This window comes from Xyrauchen texanus, chromosome 17 (genome assembly GCF_025860055.1).
Source record: "Xyrauchen texanus isolate HMW12.3.18 chromosome 17, RBS_HiC_50CHRs, whole genome shotgun sequence".
In the NCBI taxonomy this organism is placed as follows: Eukaryota; Metazoa; Chordata; class Actinopteri; order Cypriniformes; family Catostomidae; genus Xyrauchen; species Xyrauchen texanus.
In genome coordinates this window covers 17,639,653-17,654,013 of record NC_068292.1, presented here as the reverse complement: position 1 = coordinate 17,654,013, position 14,361 = coordinate 17,639,653, and the positions used below count along the sequence as shown (strand labels likewise).

Here is a 14,361-nt window from a genome sequence, read left to right as displayed (position 1 = left end):
CTGGTCATACAATACATACACTCAGTGACCACTTTATTAGGTACATCTGTACACCTACTTATACATGCAGTTTTCTAATCAGCCAATCTTGTGCCAGCAATGCAATGCATAAAATCATGAGCTTCAGTTAATGTTCATATCAACCATCAGAATGGGGAAAATATTTCAGTAATTCAGACCGTGGCATGATTGTTGGTGCCAGACGAGCTGGTTTGAGTATTTCTGTAACTGCTGAACCCCTGGGATTTTCACACATAACAGTCTCTAGTGAATAGAGAATGGTGCAAAAAACATCCAGTGAGTGGCAGTTCTGCGAACGAATACACCTTGTTGATGAGAGAGGTCAACGGAGAATGGCCAGACTAGTTCGACCTGACAGAAAGGCTATGGTAACTCGGATAACCCCTCTGTACAATTGTAGTGAGCAGAATAGCTTCTCAGAATCCACAACATGTCGAACCTTGAGGCGGATGGGCTACAACAACAGAAGACCATGTTGGGTTCCACTTCTGTCAGCCAAGAACAGAAAGCTGAGAGAGTACTTTACAGGTAGTAGCATTAAATTGTACTTTACAATTTAAATATGTTAGCCTATCTTATTTTCCACATGGCTATAATAAGAATTGGATAAAATGGGTGTAACTGCAATGAAATTAATATAATGTAGAAGAAATCAAAATCTAAATGACCCTAAAAATAGGCATCAAAATGGGAGTAAAATAGGACAAGGACATTTCCTTTACAGGTATAAAGAGAATCACCCAGATTCTCTTTTAAACTTTTTTAAATGTACCAAGTCAACTCTACATGACAAGTATGGCCATCTAAATATTGCTTCAAATGAAATCTTTATTGGTTTAGATCAGGAATATAAGGCACACACACACAAGTTAAAACCTTACATTTTTTAACTAAGGAAATTGAACAAAAATGTTTACGATTCAGTGCACAGTAAACATGAGCATGCAAATTAAAAATAAGTGATTTAAGTAGATAAAGGAAAAACACTTTGATTATCAAGATTTGTCTTTAAAAGCTTATTCCAAAATAGATCATTTTATAATGTTGAATCACCCTATTAGCTCTCATTGCATACATGCCCTGACAGAAGAAGCCATGCTCTGCCTGCACAGAGTATAATAGGCAATACCTGACTTAATCAATGGAGCCTTGGGACAGTTCTCAAAATATGACATTTACTGAGTATTCTTAAAAGTAATCATAACCACCTGACCAACTAGCTTTTATATGAGACATTTGAAGTGAATCAGAATGAATATTTCAGTCCTGTACACAGAAATAATTCCCCGTTATAAAGGACATAAATGAAGACCCTAAAATGACACGCATTGCTATCAATCAAATCACTTGGTATTCAACAGTATCCAGTCTTCACCTTGCTTGTGTCTCGAAGAATCTGATATCTACAGGTGAATGCTCCAAGCTAATCATGCAGTTTACAGTGGCTGTTAAACAGTAACGTAAATGAGAAGAATGATGAGTGGAGGTGAATATTCTTTCTCTGCCAGCGGTCTGACTAAAATTCGAGCATGTTACTTTCAAAGTGGGTGAGGACGTGTTTCTCGTAGAGCTGCTGGTCGCAGTCAAGAGGGAACTGTTCGCTGCACATGGGGCAGATCTTCCAGTGGCTCTCCACGTGCTCCTCAAACTTAGACTGGTCATAGTGGGGAGGGAAGATCACTTCACACAGCGGACAGCGCTTCTGCTGCTCCCCACTGCTTGAACAGAGAGAGAAAGAGAGAAGTTTTAAAGTGGGAGAAAACAGGTTACATGTTTCCCTAACCATGATTTTTCCAGTTGTCTGTTATTAATAGATGAGGATTTGTTTTATATATAGAGAGATTGCACAAGAAAAGAGAGCAATTTCTAACCCTTTTAATAGAAAAGAATATTGTTAAAGATATTCAATGTCTTTTTCGTGTCTTTTCAGAGCCTTGAAATTACAATTTCAATTACAGTTCCCTGATATTTCCAGGTTTTCCATGACTGTAAGAATAAAGAATGAATGACAGAATGAATGGGGATAAGATGGGGTGTGAGAGTAGAAAAGTGTGTGTTAATAAGCAGAGTTCTGATGGTTCTGGACCAACAGGAGAGTAAATGGCAATAAAACAGCATCTGTATGTATGGCAAAGTGGGTGGGCTGTTGAGCTAATAAGCTTATTTACACCACAACTAAAGCTCAACCACATGATAGATAACAGCTTTTCCTATGATTCCTCCTTTCCTGTGTGAGAGATGTGTATGCGTGTGCATTGTTACCCGGGCTCAAAGCAGAATGGCATCTGTCCATCATTGAGGAATTCTGTGGGGTCACTGGATGTAGGCTGATCATTGGTTTGCTGGGGAGATGAGAGAAACGATAACCATTACTTTTCTGATACAGTAGTAGAATTTCAAACTTCATAAATTACCTCTTTTTATTAAAGTGCTTTACACTGTGACTCATTCACCCATTCACACACACATTCATACACCAATGGCGGCAGAGCTGCTATGTAAGGTGCTAGCCTGCCATTGGGAGCAACTTGGGGTCCAGTGTCTTGCCCAAGGACACTTCGGCATGTGGAGTCGTGTGGGCCGGGATTCACCAACCCTCCAATTAGTGTCCGACACGCTCTGACAACTGAGTCACAGCCGCAACATATAAATATTTACGGGAGTCATTAGTGCGGCAACATACAGTATAACATTATAAATCACAATCATTGTTGGGGAAGCTTCTTTGGAAATGAAGCTTGCCAAAATCCAAGCTACTCAAACTGGAGTTATCCTACAAACAAGCTACTTTTTTTTTAAAACAGAAGATAGCTACACTACAAGCTACTAATAAAAAGTAGCAAACAACACTGAAGCTAATTAAAGAAGAAAATATTATTAGATATATAACAATCGATTGATGTTATGATTGCATAAATCAACAAGACAACATCAAATTCAACATATTATTTAATAAACACTAATAAAATTAGAATACATGTCATTTATCGAAATGAATCGAAATATAGTGCAGCACTTCTAAACATCAGGAATTAACTAAATATTTTGCTACAAAAAAAGAAAACAGTGGCTTTACTTGAACTAGAACCAACTCACTAAACAATCAAATTTCCAGACAGCAAGTATAAGGGAATCATTTATTTCAACTGGTTCATTTACAATAAAGAGAGGTCAGTTTAGGGGAGCGTTGTTTGATTATTCGCTCAGCTCGATTGCTGTGTTCGTAATCTTATATGACAAATATAGCGTGTTGTGACGCTACATTGCTACTCACTGGAAAATGTAGCTTGTTACTGGAGAAGTTAACACTATTCTGAAAATAGCTCAGCCACTGTCACGCAACTGAAAAATGTACTTAAGTTAGTAGCTTCGCTTCTTTTAGTTACTACTTCCCAACACAACTGATCACAACACCATGTAATTGGGTTGAGGAAATCATAGCTTATTGTTTAATGATACGTGCAGCTCAAGATCCAGTCTCAAATAAAGATTCTGAGAGTCTCTGAAATCACAATCCTGCTCTATAACCCTATCAATGAGCCTGTGGATATTTAATTTTACTTGCTGTAAACAGGCCGTAAGTCACTTTAGATGAAAATCGACTGTTTTATGGCAACTGACTAAAGCTTACATGTTTTAGTTCAGTAAATCTACTATTAGTCATGCAAGGCTAACCAGCCCAATTAGCTGCAATGTGCAGTGGGGTAAGACTGTGAGCACTTCCTTAATGACTCTGCTCTGGGTTACCAGGGCTTTAGTAATGCCAGTTAAGCTAAGCCCTGCCGGAGGCCAAAACAACAGAGAACAGAGAGAGCAGACCAAGAGATAAAAGATAAGAGTTGGGGAACAGTTTAGGTCCATCTGCAGTGCTGAAGCAATTAAAACCCTCTATACAGAGGTGGATAGTAATGTGCTACATTTACTCAGTTACATTTACGTGAGTAAATTTAGGAGAAAATGCACTTTTAAGAGTAGGTTTAATAGTGGGTACTTTTTACTCAAGTACATTTTTAAACTTAGTTACAACATTCCTTGCATTACATTATTGTTTTTTAATCCCATTTTCTTCCTAATTTATGGAATGCACAATTCCCACTACTCTGAACTTCTAAAAGCCTAACACACTTCCAAATATAGAGATAAGGGGCAGTTTACCCTTAACTGTACAGAACTAATTTTCTAAATTCTTTCTATACTTAAAATACTGTAACTACACTGAATTAAGAATCCATACATGACTTGAGGTAGCCATTAATAAAGCATGGTCTTGCTACTTTTTATTCAGCATTGGCCCTCTGGAATAGGCTATTGTTCATGTTTTTCACCATAATAATTAGTAGAAACTGGTTTCTAAACTTCTCTTGTAATTTATAGATTTGTCCAAATCTGACAAGCGTTCTTAAAGTGATAGTCCAACCATAAATTAATATTCTGTTATAATTTCCAGCCCTCATGTTGTTCCAAACCCATGTGATTTTCTGTATTTGGTGGAACCCAAAAGATGTTACACAGAATGTTAGAGACTGACAGTCTCAGTCACCATTTCCTTTTAAAATATGAAGGAAAAAACATGCAGCGAATGTAAATAGTGGCTATAAGACTAACATTCTGTCTGACATCTCCTTAATTGTATTGCATTGAAGAAAGCAAGCCATACATATTTGGAACAATATGATGGTGAATGATGAAAGAAATTCCAATTTAATAATTATTATTATTATTATTATTAAATTGTTATAATTATTATTATTCTGTAATAATATTAAATGTGTATTATATTATAGAATATTAGAGATTAAAAGTCTATTATGAAACATATGAAAGTAACTAGTTACTTGCTACTTGAGTATTCTTGTAATTGGATACTTTTTTTACTCTTACTCAAGTAATTATTAACATCATTACTTTATATTGTACTTGAGTATTCAGTTTTTGGCTACTCCATCCACCTCTGCCTCTATATCAGCTCTAATGGGGAGGTAGCTGTAAAGAACTCACAGTGGTTTGTAGCTCTTCTTGTTCCTCCAGTCCATCAGGGCGACTGAAGTTACGGGAGGGCTGTATGCAGACCACATTGCTGTCCCAGGATGGAGGCCCTACTGGGGGCATTCGGGGCATTTGGTCATCAGAGAACTCTCCATCAGCTCCATCTATCAGGAAAGGAAACCATTTAATGCCTTAACATCTCGATTGATACCATTAATTAAGAAAAACCCTGAAACTCAAATGTGACAAACCAGGAGTGCATGATGGCATACATCACTGAGAACACATTTCTAGGTGACAATCTCATTAAACTTCCTATTGCATTCAGAATCTGCATACACCTTATGCAATAGCAGGTCAATTTTGACCCAGTGGAATTTAAGCTTATAAATAATTTATAACCTGATGATTTTCATCTAAAACTATATTGCATATCATTATTAAGAAACACACCCATTTGGGGTGACGTGAACCTGAAACCAGTCTAATTGTACAGGGCTTCCTCAAGACACATTAGTTGTCTTTTTGTTCAGGCAAGAGGTTGACCGATAGTGGATTTTGTCGATACCGGTAACTAAGGTGGTGGAAAAGGCAGATAACCGATTTATCGGCGATAGGGTTTTCTTTAAATCGATCTTATAATAATAAAAATAAATATCTTATTCTTTCCTTATGATGAAGGGCACAGACTTTGAGGCTGAAAAATGAATAAAATCCCAAAAGCAGTTTATTGTGCAAACGAAATCCTATTAATAACCAGAGAAAATATATCAGTCTACTTGAAGTTCAGGCAACCCCCCAACTAGTCAATTTTAAAAATATGTAGTTGTGCACATCCAAAATGTAAATGCCAAAGAAAACATCCTGGAGTGAACCCCTACTGCGTTCCCCACTATTTTAAGTTCAGTATGGCCATTGTTCAACTCTCCTATTGTATTCGGGTCAGTTTTGACCGAGGAGAGGTAAATATTCATTTCTAAACGCCATAGTTTTTAGTAAGGAAACCAAACTTTGTGACATTGTCAAGAAATGCTAGTACACAGAATAGATTTAGTTACATAGTAAAGGTGTATTGTTATTTACTTGAGTTATACAGTTGTTGTGATTTTGTTTAGTTGAGAAAGAATACGTTGGTTTCATAAATTTTGACCACCAAGTTGTATTGAGCAGTTATAAGTAATAGGAAATGTATTCAAATTACTAGCAATTCTCACATTAGCTGTTCATATAAATGTAATAAGTTATATTCAAATCAAATTTCATTTAAAAAAAAGAAACGTTTATATTCACATGTTAACATGCCAAAAATATACATCTTTTTACATGTATGAACAGCTACGAAGTTGAAGCTCATGCGTCCCACCCACCAGCATGATGTCACTGCTTAAATGAGTTAAAATTGTTAATAATGTTGACAAATTAAACAACTGTACAATTTTTCAACATTATTCACTTTTTTTTTTACTAGACTATATAGTAAATGTGAATTAGTTTAAGCAAAGTGATGTTTAGCATCAACAGGTTTCAAGGGGCATTTACATATGATGCGTTCTTGCGTTCAAAGAAAGCTAGATGCAGTGCAATGGAATGGAACAAAATGTAAGGGTCTAGAGACTTTACTTTTAATCTTAAAAATGCAAAGCTCGTGTCAAGATGTTTAAAAAAACAATGCGGGACATAACGCAATGGCCAAAGACCCAATCTCTAATTTCTTCTACATGTTTTTCTTCATTCAGATCAAAGAGATGAATCAAATCAATAGACATAGGTATATAGATACCCCGGGAGTCAGTTGAAGAGTATGGGTTCCCAAACATCAGTTCAGAGGGGCGCTGTGGTACCAGCAGGGGAGATGGGTCATCCTGAGGGTATGGTATGGGGTACTGCAAGAAAATTGACTCCAAATCCAGGTTGTCATCATTCTTTCCATTTTCTTCCTCCCTGCTGACACTCCTCTGTAACTCCTAGTACAACACATAGAAAACACTGTTTAGTGTCTGGCTTGGTCGAAGCCTGCTTTAGAACAGTTGTCGAAACCAACATTTAACAACCTTATCCACACATTTCAACTGCAAATTAAATGTAAATTAAAGCAAAACTAAACAGGGTGAAATTGGCACAGAGGAGACAAAACTGAGAGAAATCCCTAATTTAAGACCAGGAGTGATGTATTGACAATAATCAGGTCCCATTTTTCCATCCCTCTATTCCTCCTTTCCATCATCTCTGAGTCCAGACAATACATCACTCACCACAGTGAGCAGTGGCAGCATCATAGAAATCGTCGCCACTGTCGCACAAGCAGTTTAATTAGGCTCTTCATTAAAACTCCTCTGCCTGTTCAAAGGGAGGCAGATCTCTGCCTTTTATTGAAGTTTTCTGCAGGCGCCAATTTCATTTAGTCTCAACCTCAAATTGGGTCATTTTGCATCTCGAGCATTGAGTTTTGTGTAATACCTCTACTATTCATCCCTCTCTGTGGTCCAGGGTAATTGAATGGAAAATAAGCACTCACTTGCACTGCTCACCAATTAGAGAGATATGTTAAACCAAAACCAGATCCTGATAATACAAAACTAGCAACGAAAACAACAGCACTTTTAGATGCCAGGAAGAGACTGTGAAAGATGAAAATAAAAGCATGCACCCCCTCCAGTTTCTCTTTTTCTTTGGTCAGTGCAACAAGACTGTCTTTCAGTTCCTTCAGTTCCCGGCCTTTCTCCGACACCTGGCTCTGGAAAGCAAAAAATCTGTTAATATTGATATTTATTTGCTGAACACATCTAAGAAATTGTCTTGCAAAAGCTTGCCACTATCAGTTATGTGTAAGAGACAATGTCTAGTAAGCCAGTTTTTATAGCAAAATAAACCCCAAAGGGGTATATTTTGCAATAATGACTAGTTGGCGGTACATTATCTCAACTGTTACACAGCAAATTGCAAAATAAATAAATAAGACATGAAATATTGTAGTTGAAGATCCGAGAGACATGAAAAAGCACAGCTATGGACGATAAGGTATAGTGGTCATACAAAAATTTCTGATGGCCGAATGCAGCAATTGACCCATTAGAATTATTCCGGTAACACTTTACAATGAGGTTTCATTTTTTAAAGGGATAATTCACCCCAAAATGTAAATTCTCCCATCATTTACTCCATACCAGATGTGTTTGTCTGATGATGAGAGAATTTTCATATTTGGGTGAACTATCCTTTTAACATTAGTTAACATGAACTAACAATGAACAATACTGCAATACTTCTACAGCATTTCTTAATCTTGGTTAATGTTAATTTCAACACATATTAATAAATTTTTTAAATCAAAATGTGTATTTGTTAACATTAATAAATGCACTATGAACTAATATGAACTAACAATGAACAATTTTATTTTATTAACTAACATTAACAAATATTAATAAATGCTGTAAAATCTATTTTTCATTGTTTGTACATGATACCTGATGCATTAACTAACATTAACGAATGGAATCTTATTGTAAAGTGTTACCAGTATTTCAAAGAGTGAGCAATAATGACATTTATTGGCTAAAAACATGAATAAAAAAATAATCAAAGAAGCCGTCAAACTTGTTGCAAATGATGCAGAGGGATTAATCTTTACACCAAGTGATTTCAGTTAATTATTTGCTTGCTTGCAGAAATCTTCCTCTTAAGCAACAAGATGTCTTCTCTATCATTTACATTTAGCTTGGTATGACTCCACTTGAGTCACGCAATGAAACAGTGAACTTTAGCCCGAAAGCTACCACTGATCTAAACATGAACCTACTACTTAAACAGAACATAGTTCCCTGCTCTGTCTCCTGCTGCGCAGGGAGGCAGCCAGCAGATGCATTATCCTGTCTTGATCCCAGTACTTCCAACTGTCCTTCCTCCACTGTCTCCATGTCTCATGTAAACAGCAGTAAAAGTCAGTCTCCTCATTGACACGCTCATAAACAAACACTGTCAAGTGCATTTGTGCCAAGGCAATGATACCGGATTTGAGTCAGAGTAGCCGTAAACGTTGTGGAGAGAAAACGGTACTAAGATTGTCCTGAATCAGTTATTAGAACATCTAAAAGACTGCTTATCAGTGATCACGTTTCCTCTTTCCAGAGCAAGTTATTACATTTGATGAAAGATTACAAAGAGAAACTTTTTTTTTCTTTGCATTACCCTGAAAATATGAATCCTGCACAATAACACCAGGAATGTGATCTAAGTAAATGGGCTACATTTGTATTTCAATTTGACTTTAAAGCAGGCTATAATCCAACCAACAATGCAGTCTTAGGGGCCATTCACACTGATGCACTTTTGCATCTGGCTGCACTATTTTTAAATTGGCAGACGTCTTTGACCGTTGCACCACATCACAATTTTTTCACCATCTTGCACTGGAATGTTTTAAATGCCAGGTCTTAAGTTAACAAGAACTTTTAAAAACACATCTTGGGACACTTGTGTAGTGTTTTATTCATTGTGCTCCTTCTAGCTTTTCTTAGTGCAAGAATGCGTTCGATCTGAACAGCCCCTTAGACCTGATGGAAATGACCACCTAAACTCGTTCTGCTTGTACAGTACTTGGGTTTTCGTAGCCATCTGACTTTTATTGTGTCACTCAACCAACAATGTAATTCAAGATGCTAACATAAATGTTTCCGTGTGGTATTGTAAATCATTACAGCACGTAAATCACAAATGTGCTCTAAACTCGTCTCATGCAATCTGGCCCACTGCATTAAAGGAAACCGATTGTTTAACTTGTGGAGTGTAATACTCTGCACCAGTAGGTGATGCTGACCTTATAACGATCCTCCTCAGCAGCCAACTGTATTCGCAGACTCTCACTGGTCTTCATCTGCTCCTTTAGTTTCACCTCCATCTTTGTGAGCTCATCAGTAATCGTGCTGCAACGCTCTCGCTCCACCTACAGCGAAGTATGCTAAGCTTTGATATACTAGGCAAATCCATTATGTCAGAGAAAGAAAGAGAAATCTACTTACACTGAGCATCTGTTTGCATTTTCTGAATTTATCATTTTTGTCTGGTTCCTTGCTTGCAGTTCTCAGCTTGCCCTGGATGATGGCATCTAGCACTGCGTCTGATGTACCTGGGCTTCCTGTTAGCAGTTCAGGAAACACAACAGCATGTCCATTCAAAGTTCTGAGACTGCGTTAAAATTAAAGCTCCAAAATGCCCTCCAACTAATATTTCAACAGACTACACCTAAACAGGTACACATTTAGTATAAACTAACCTGGGGCAGATGCCTCTGGACTGGCAGACAAAGGACCAGTTGTTGGTTCAAACCCTGGACCTCTCTTCACCTGAGACAAAACCAAAGAGTTGGCTGAGTCAAAAACTAGCAAACAACTAAAAACAACTAATAATGCAAGGGTGGAACAGCTATAAGCGTGGTGAGAACAAATGTGAATGTGAGAGGTGTTCACTCACTCCTTGCAACTCAGTGAGCTTGGTCACTTGTTTCTGTAGCTTCTGGCATTCCTTATATTTGTCTTTATAGTGTTCAGCAGCCATCTGCAGTCTGAGCCGTAGATCTTCAACCTCTCTTTGCAGTTCTGTTACAGCAGACACTTCGAATTCTTTACACTGTTGAGAAAAAGATTGATTATTCAGTAATAATTCTTAAAGCAACAGAGAGAAAATTCCATAACATTCCTTAGAAACATGTTATGAACACAAGCAGTGTTGTTATAATAAATAAAAACTAAAATTCAATTCATTCATTTTCATTACATTAAATACATTTTTTTTTTTTTAATTATAAACTTGGAAAAACTGAACTAAAATGTGTTTGAATGACTCTAGTACTAAAGTAAAAAAAACCTGACCAATTAAAAAATAAAATTAACCCTTTACAACCTGCCTTCATTACACATGAAAATGCTACTAGATCGCAATAACACTAAACAGCCCTGAGAAAATGAATGGTGTAAAAAATACAGTATTTAAATTATACAAGTGAACACATTAACTTTGGCAGCCCTGAAAAAAAAAAAATTCACAACAAATAAATACAGAACTAAACCAAAACTAGAAAACATAGTAAAAAGTGAAAGCGAAACTACACTGAAAGGACATCAAAAACAAAACGGAAATAAAAAAACAAAACTATAATAGTGCTGGTATAGAATCCCTGAACACTGTTGGCTTAATTGACTGAGGCATACTGGACTTGTTTATGTAAGAGGTGTAATCCTGGCCAGGTCATTTTTCCATAAACATGACAAGTAATACAGGTGGGCATCTCTTTACCGCCTCCTGCTGGGCTGAGTTTTTCATCTCCTCCAGCTGCTTCTTCAGGTGGCTGCACTCTTCGTGGGCCTCAGCCCGTCCCTTCTTTAAAGACTCAGCCTCCAGACGGATACGGTACAGCTCGGTCATGCTTCTGTCACGAGCATTAGAGGAGTCGCGCAGCTCAGCTGACAGCATGTTCACTTGTTGCTGCGTAGCTTGCAACTGTTCCTCTTTCTGCCTGAGCTGCTCCCGAAGAGCTTTAAATTCCCCCTAACATACACATACAAAAAGATGCACTTACTGTATGTGACTACAAACATATACTGTACACAAATACCAGTGTATCTATTGCTAACAAAGCTAATGGCAAACCGACTAAACCGTTTACCAATCCATGTGGGGAGAAGGGATCAGGGTTTTTGAAGCTTTAAACTTGTACCACTGAACCACTAGACCATGGTTCTGACTATAATGATATGTTTTGAACTGAGATATATCATTAAAACATATGAGATGTGTGTGTACCGAGGGTGTACTGCTGGCCAGTAGCTGACGATGCTGTTTGTCTTTCTCTGCCAGACAGGCTTTGACTCTTATAAGCTCCTCTTTCAGCTGACCAATGGTGTTCTCCATGTTTTCTGAGCAATGGTGTTCTCCTTGTTCCTTACACTGCTGAGAGAAACAGTGATCATTCAGAAATAATTGTTAAAGAAATACATCTCACAGTTTGTAACATTCCTTAGTTAATTACTTGGGAATACAGTATGTGTAGTCTGTGGTATAGACTTACTCCCTGAACATTATGGGCTTTCTTGAATAAGGCATACTGGACTTAAAGGTGCTGTAAATGATTTTATCATGGAAAAGTATGCAAAACATGTTCCTACTCCCTTAAAGATATTTATGAAATAAGTATCATGAGATATCGCACCGGTCTCTGTGACAGCTGTAGTCTTTGTAAACGGCAAACAAAAATGTGTCCGCAGACCGCATAGGCTTGTCACGTGTTAATCAATTTGCTCATTCTAATAGTGTTGTATTTGAAGCGGATCATTGAGGATATGATTGTCATCACTGATGTTTGTCAGCTGAGGGCACTATTGTGCCACTGTTGAATTTGACCGCCACAGCGAAAAACAATGCTGCTCTTTTGCTCCGTTTTGGTCTCAAAATTATTTTGGAATGAGGAGGCATGGCTGATTCAACTGCTCGGTCATGTGGAAGCTTCAGAGTGCTAAAATCGCTAAAAGCACCTTTAAGGTAAACTGGACTTAGGTGTTTATGTAAGAGGTGTAATCCTAGCCTTGTCATTTTCCCATAAACATAATCAAAATGTCAGAGGTGGGTATCTCTTTACCGCCTCCTGCTGGGCTGAGTTTTTCATCTCTTCCAGCTGCTTTTCCAGATGGCTGCACTCAGCTCGTGCCTCTGCCTGTCCCTTTTTGAATGACTCGACCTCCAGACTGACACGGTAAAGCTCGGTCATGTTTCTGTCATGGGCGCTGGAGAAGTCGCGCAACCGTTCTTCTTTCCGCCTGAGCTGCTCCCTAAGAGCAGCACTTTCCCTCTGACAAATGCATGCACACAAAATTACAAACTTTACAAAATAACAATTCAAGATTCAACTGTTTTCCAATCCATACTGAAGTTTTTTTATTTATGTTGACTTTTAAGCCACTTTTATTGATGGGGACAGATTAAAAAAGGAGAAAAAGTCATTGGGGGTCTATAGATGGAGGAAATTATGCAAGCCAGACTTGAACTTTCATAGTCCACATGAGCAACATGGTTCAAGGTGTTGGAGCATGTGCGTTAACCACTACACCACGGTTCAGACCATAATAATGTGTTTTGAACTGAGATATATTACAAAAATATCCAACAAGTAAATTAAGTGAAGTACCGAGGGTGAACTGTTGGCCAGTAGCTGGTGGTGCTGTTTATCTTTCTCTACCAGACAGGCTTTGACTCTGATCAGCTCCTCTTTAAGCTGAGCAATGGTGTTCTCCTTATTCACATCCACAGACTTCAGCATCTGCAGTTCGGTACTCAGCTTTGTGTTCTCCAGCTCCCGGTTCTTCAGGTGAATCTGAACACACACAAAGATGATTCAAGTAGACTGTTCATCTCTCTCTTTGTAGCTTTGCTGTGTAATAACCTGGGCACATGGCACAAAAAACTAGCAGTGCAGATCCAGAAAACGAGCAAAGCCGCAAGCCCCCAATTATTCACATACATCTCTACTAAGAGGTGTATTTCTGCCTGGTGAGGAAGTATGCAAACTTAACCTAATTATAACGCAGCAGTAAGGGAGACGCGACTCTGCTCCACCCCCACCCTTCTCTTTCTCTGCCCCAGGCAGCTGCTATGAAGTGTGGGACGGCTGTGTTTCCGAGGCTACAGCTCAATGTTAACGCCCAGTTCCTGTGCCCGCCACAAGAATGAAGGGATAGGAGAGTGAGTGATGGAGAGTGAGAATTACAAAGTGTGAGTTAGACTAATTAGGAAAAGAGCAACTGTTGTGTAGATTTAAGGAAGGTTCCCCTTCTCCACTGATAAATGTATTTGCTTTTTCAATAAAAAACTTCAAAGCTGGCATTTGTTAGATACTTTTATGTAAATTAATTACATTAAGGAAAAGAAGAGAGATATGCAGAGACAAGGAAAGCATATCTTCAACTATGAGGGTTTCAATTCTCTCAAGAAACCAACAGTGATATGCGTACTATATGAGGTAGCGAGCAAGTGGCATTACCTTATAAAGCTCCTTCTCATCTTTCTCATTCTTCAGTTGACATTCAAGAGCCTCTTTCTCCAAGGTTAACTTCTTCACTCGATCCTTCAGGCTGTCAAATCAGAACAGATACAGTGCATTCATAAAATATTCAGACCACTTAATCTTTTCCCCACAGTTTGTTATGTTGCAGCCTTATGCTAAAAAGCTTTCAATTATAATTTTTTTCACATCAATCTACACTCCACACCACATAATGATAAAGCAAAAAAACGATTTTTGCTAACTTTGCAAATTAATAAAACATTTTTTTTATATATATATCACATTGACTTAAGTATTCAGAC

The 14,361-nt window shown here is 37.8% G+C and overlaps 1 protein-coding gene across 5 annotated transcripts in view; it reads right to left on the bottom strand.

Annotated features, from left to right (window-relative positions):
* Positions 1-803: 803 nt before the first annotated feature.
* tax1bp1b (Tax1 (human T-cell leukemia virus type I) binding protein 1b) overlaps positions 804-14,361 on the bottom strand; it is a 52,671-nt gene continuing 39,113 nt past the window's right edge. Inside the window, exons 7-20 of one of the 5 annotated variants that reach the window (XM_052146654.1) lie at positions 14,036-14,126; positions 13,184-13,369; positions 12,638-12,847; positions 11,806-11,949; positions 11,299-11,550; positions 10,477-10,632; positions 10,280-10,349; positions 10,026-10,141; positions 9,824-9,949; positions 7,655-7,741; positions 6,788-6,971; positions 5,020-5,171; positions 2,284-2,363; positions 804-1,739 (exon numbers count right to left, since the gene is read on the bottom strand). In XM_052146654.1, the coding sequence (XP_052002614.1) occupies positions 1,538-1,739; positions 2,284-2,363; positions 5,020-5,171; positions 6,788-6,971; positions 7,655-7,741; positions 9,824-9,949; positions 10,026-10,141; positions 10,280-10,349; positions 10,477-10,632; positions 11,299-11,550; positions 11,806-11,949; positions 12,638-12,847; positions 13,184-13,369; positions 14,036-14,126 (2,056 nt within the window). In that variant the 3' untranslated portion in view covers positions 804-1,537. Of the gene's footprint in view, positions 1,740-2,283; positions 2,364-5,019; positions 5,172-6,787; positions 6,972-7,654; positions 7,742-9,823; positions 9,950-10,025; positions 10,142-10,279; positions 10,350-10,476; positions 10,633-11,298; positions 11,551-11,805; positions 11,953-12,637; positions 12,848-13,183; positions 13,370-14,035; positions 14,127-14,361 lie in introns of all 5 variants that reach the window. The other 4 variants (XM_052146652.1, XM_052146653.1, XM_052146655.1 and 1 more) reach the window with 4 other exon arrangements.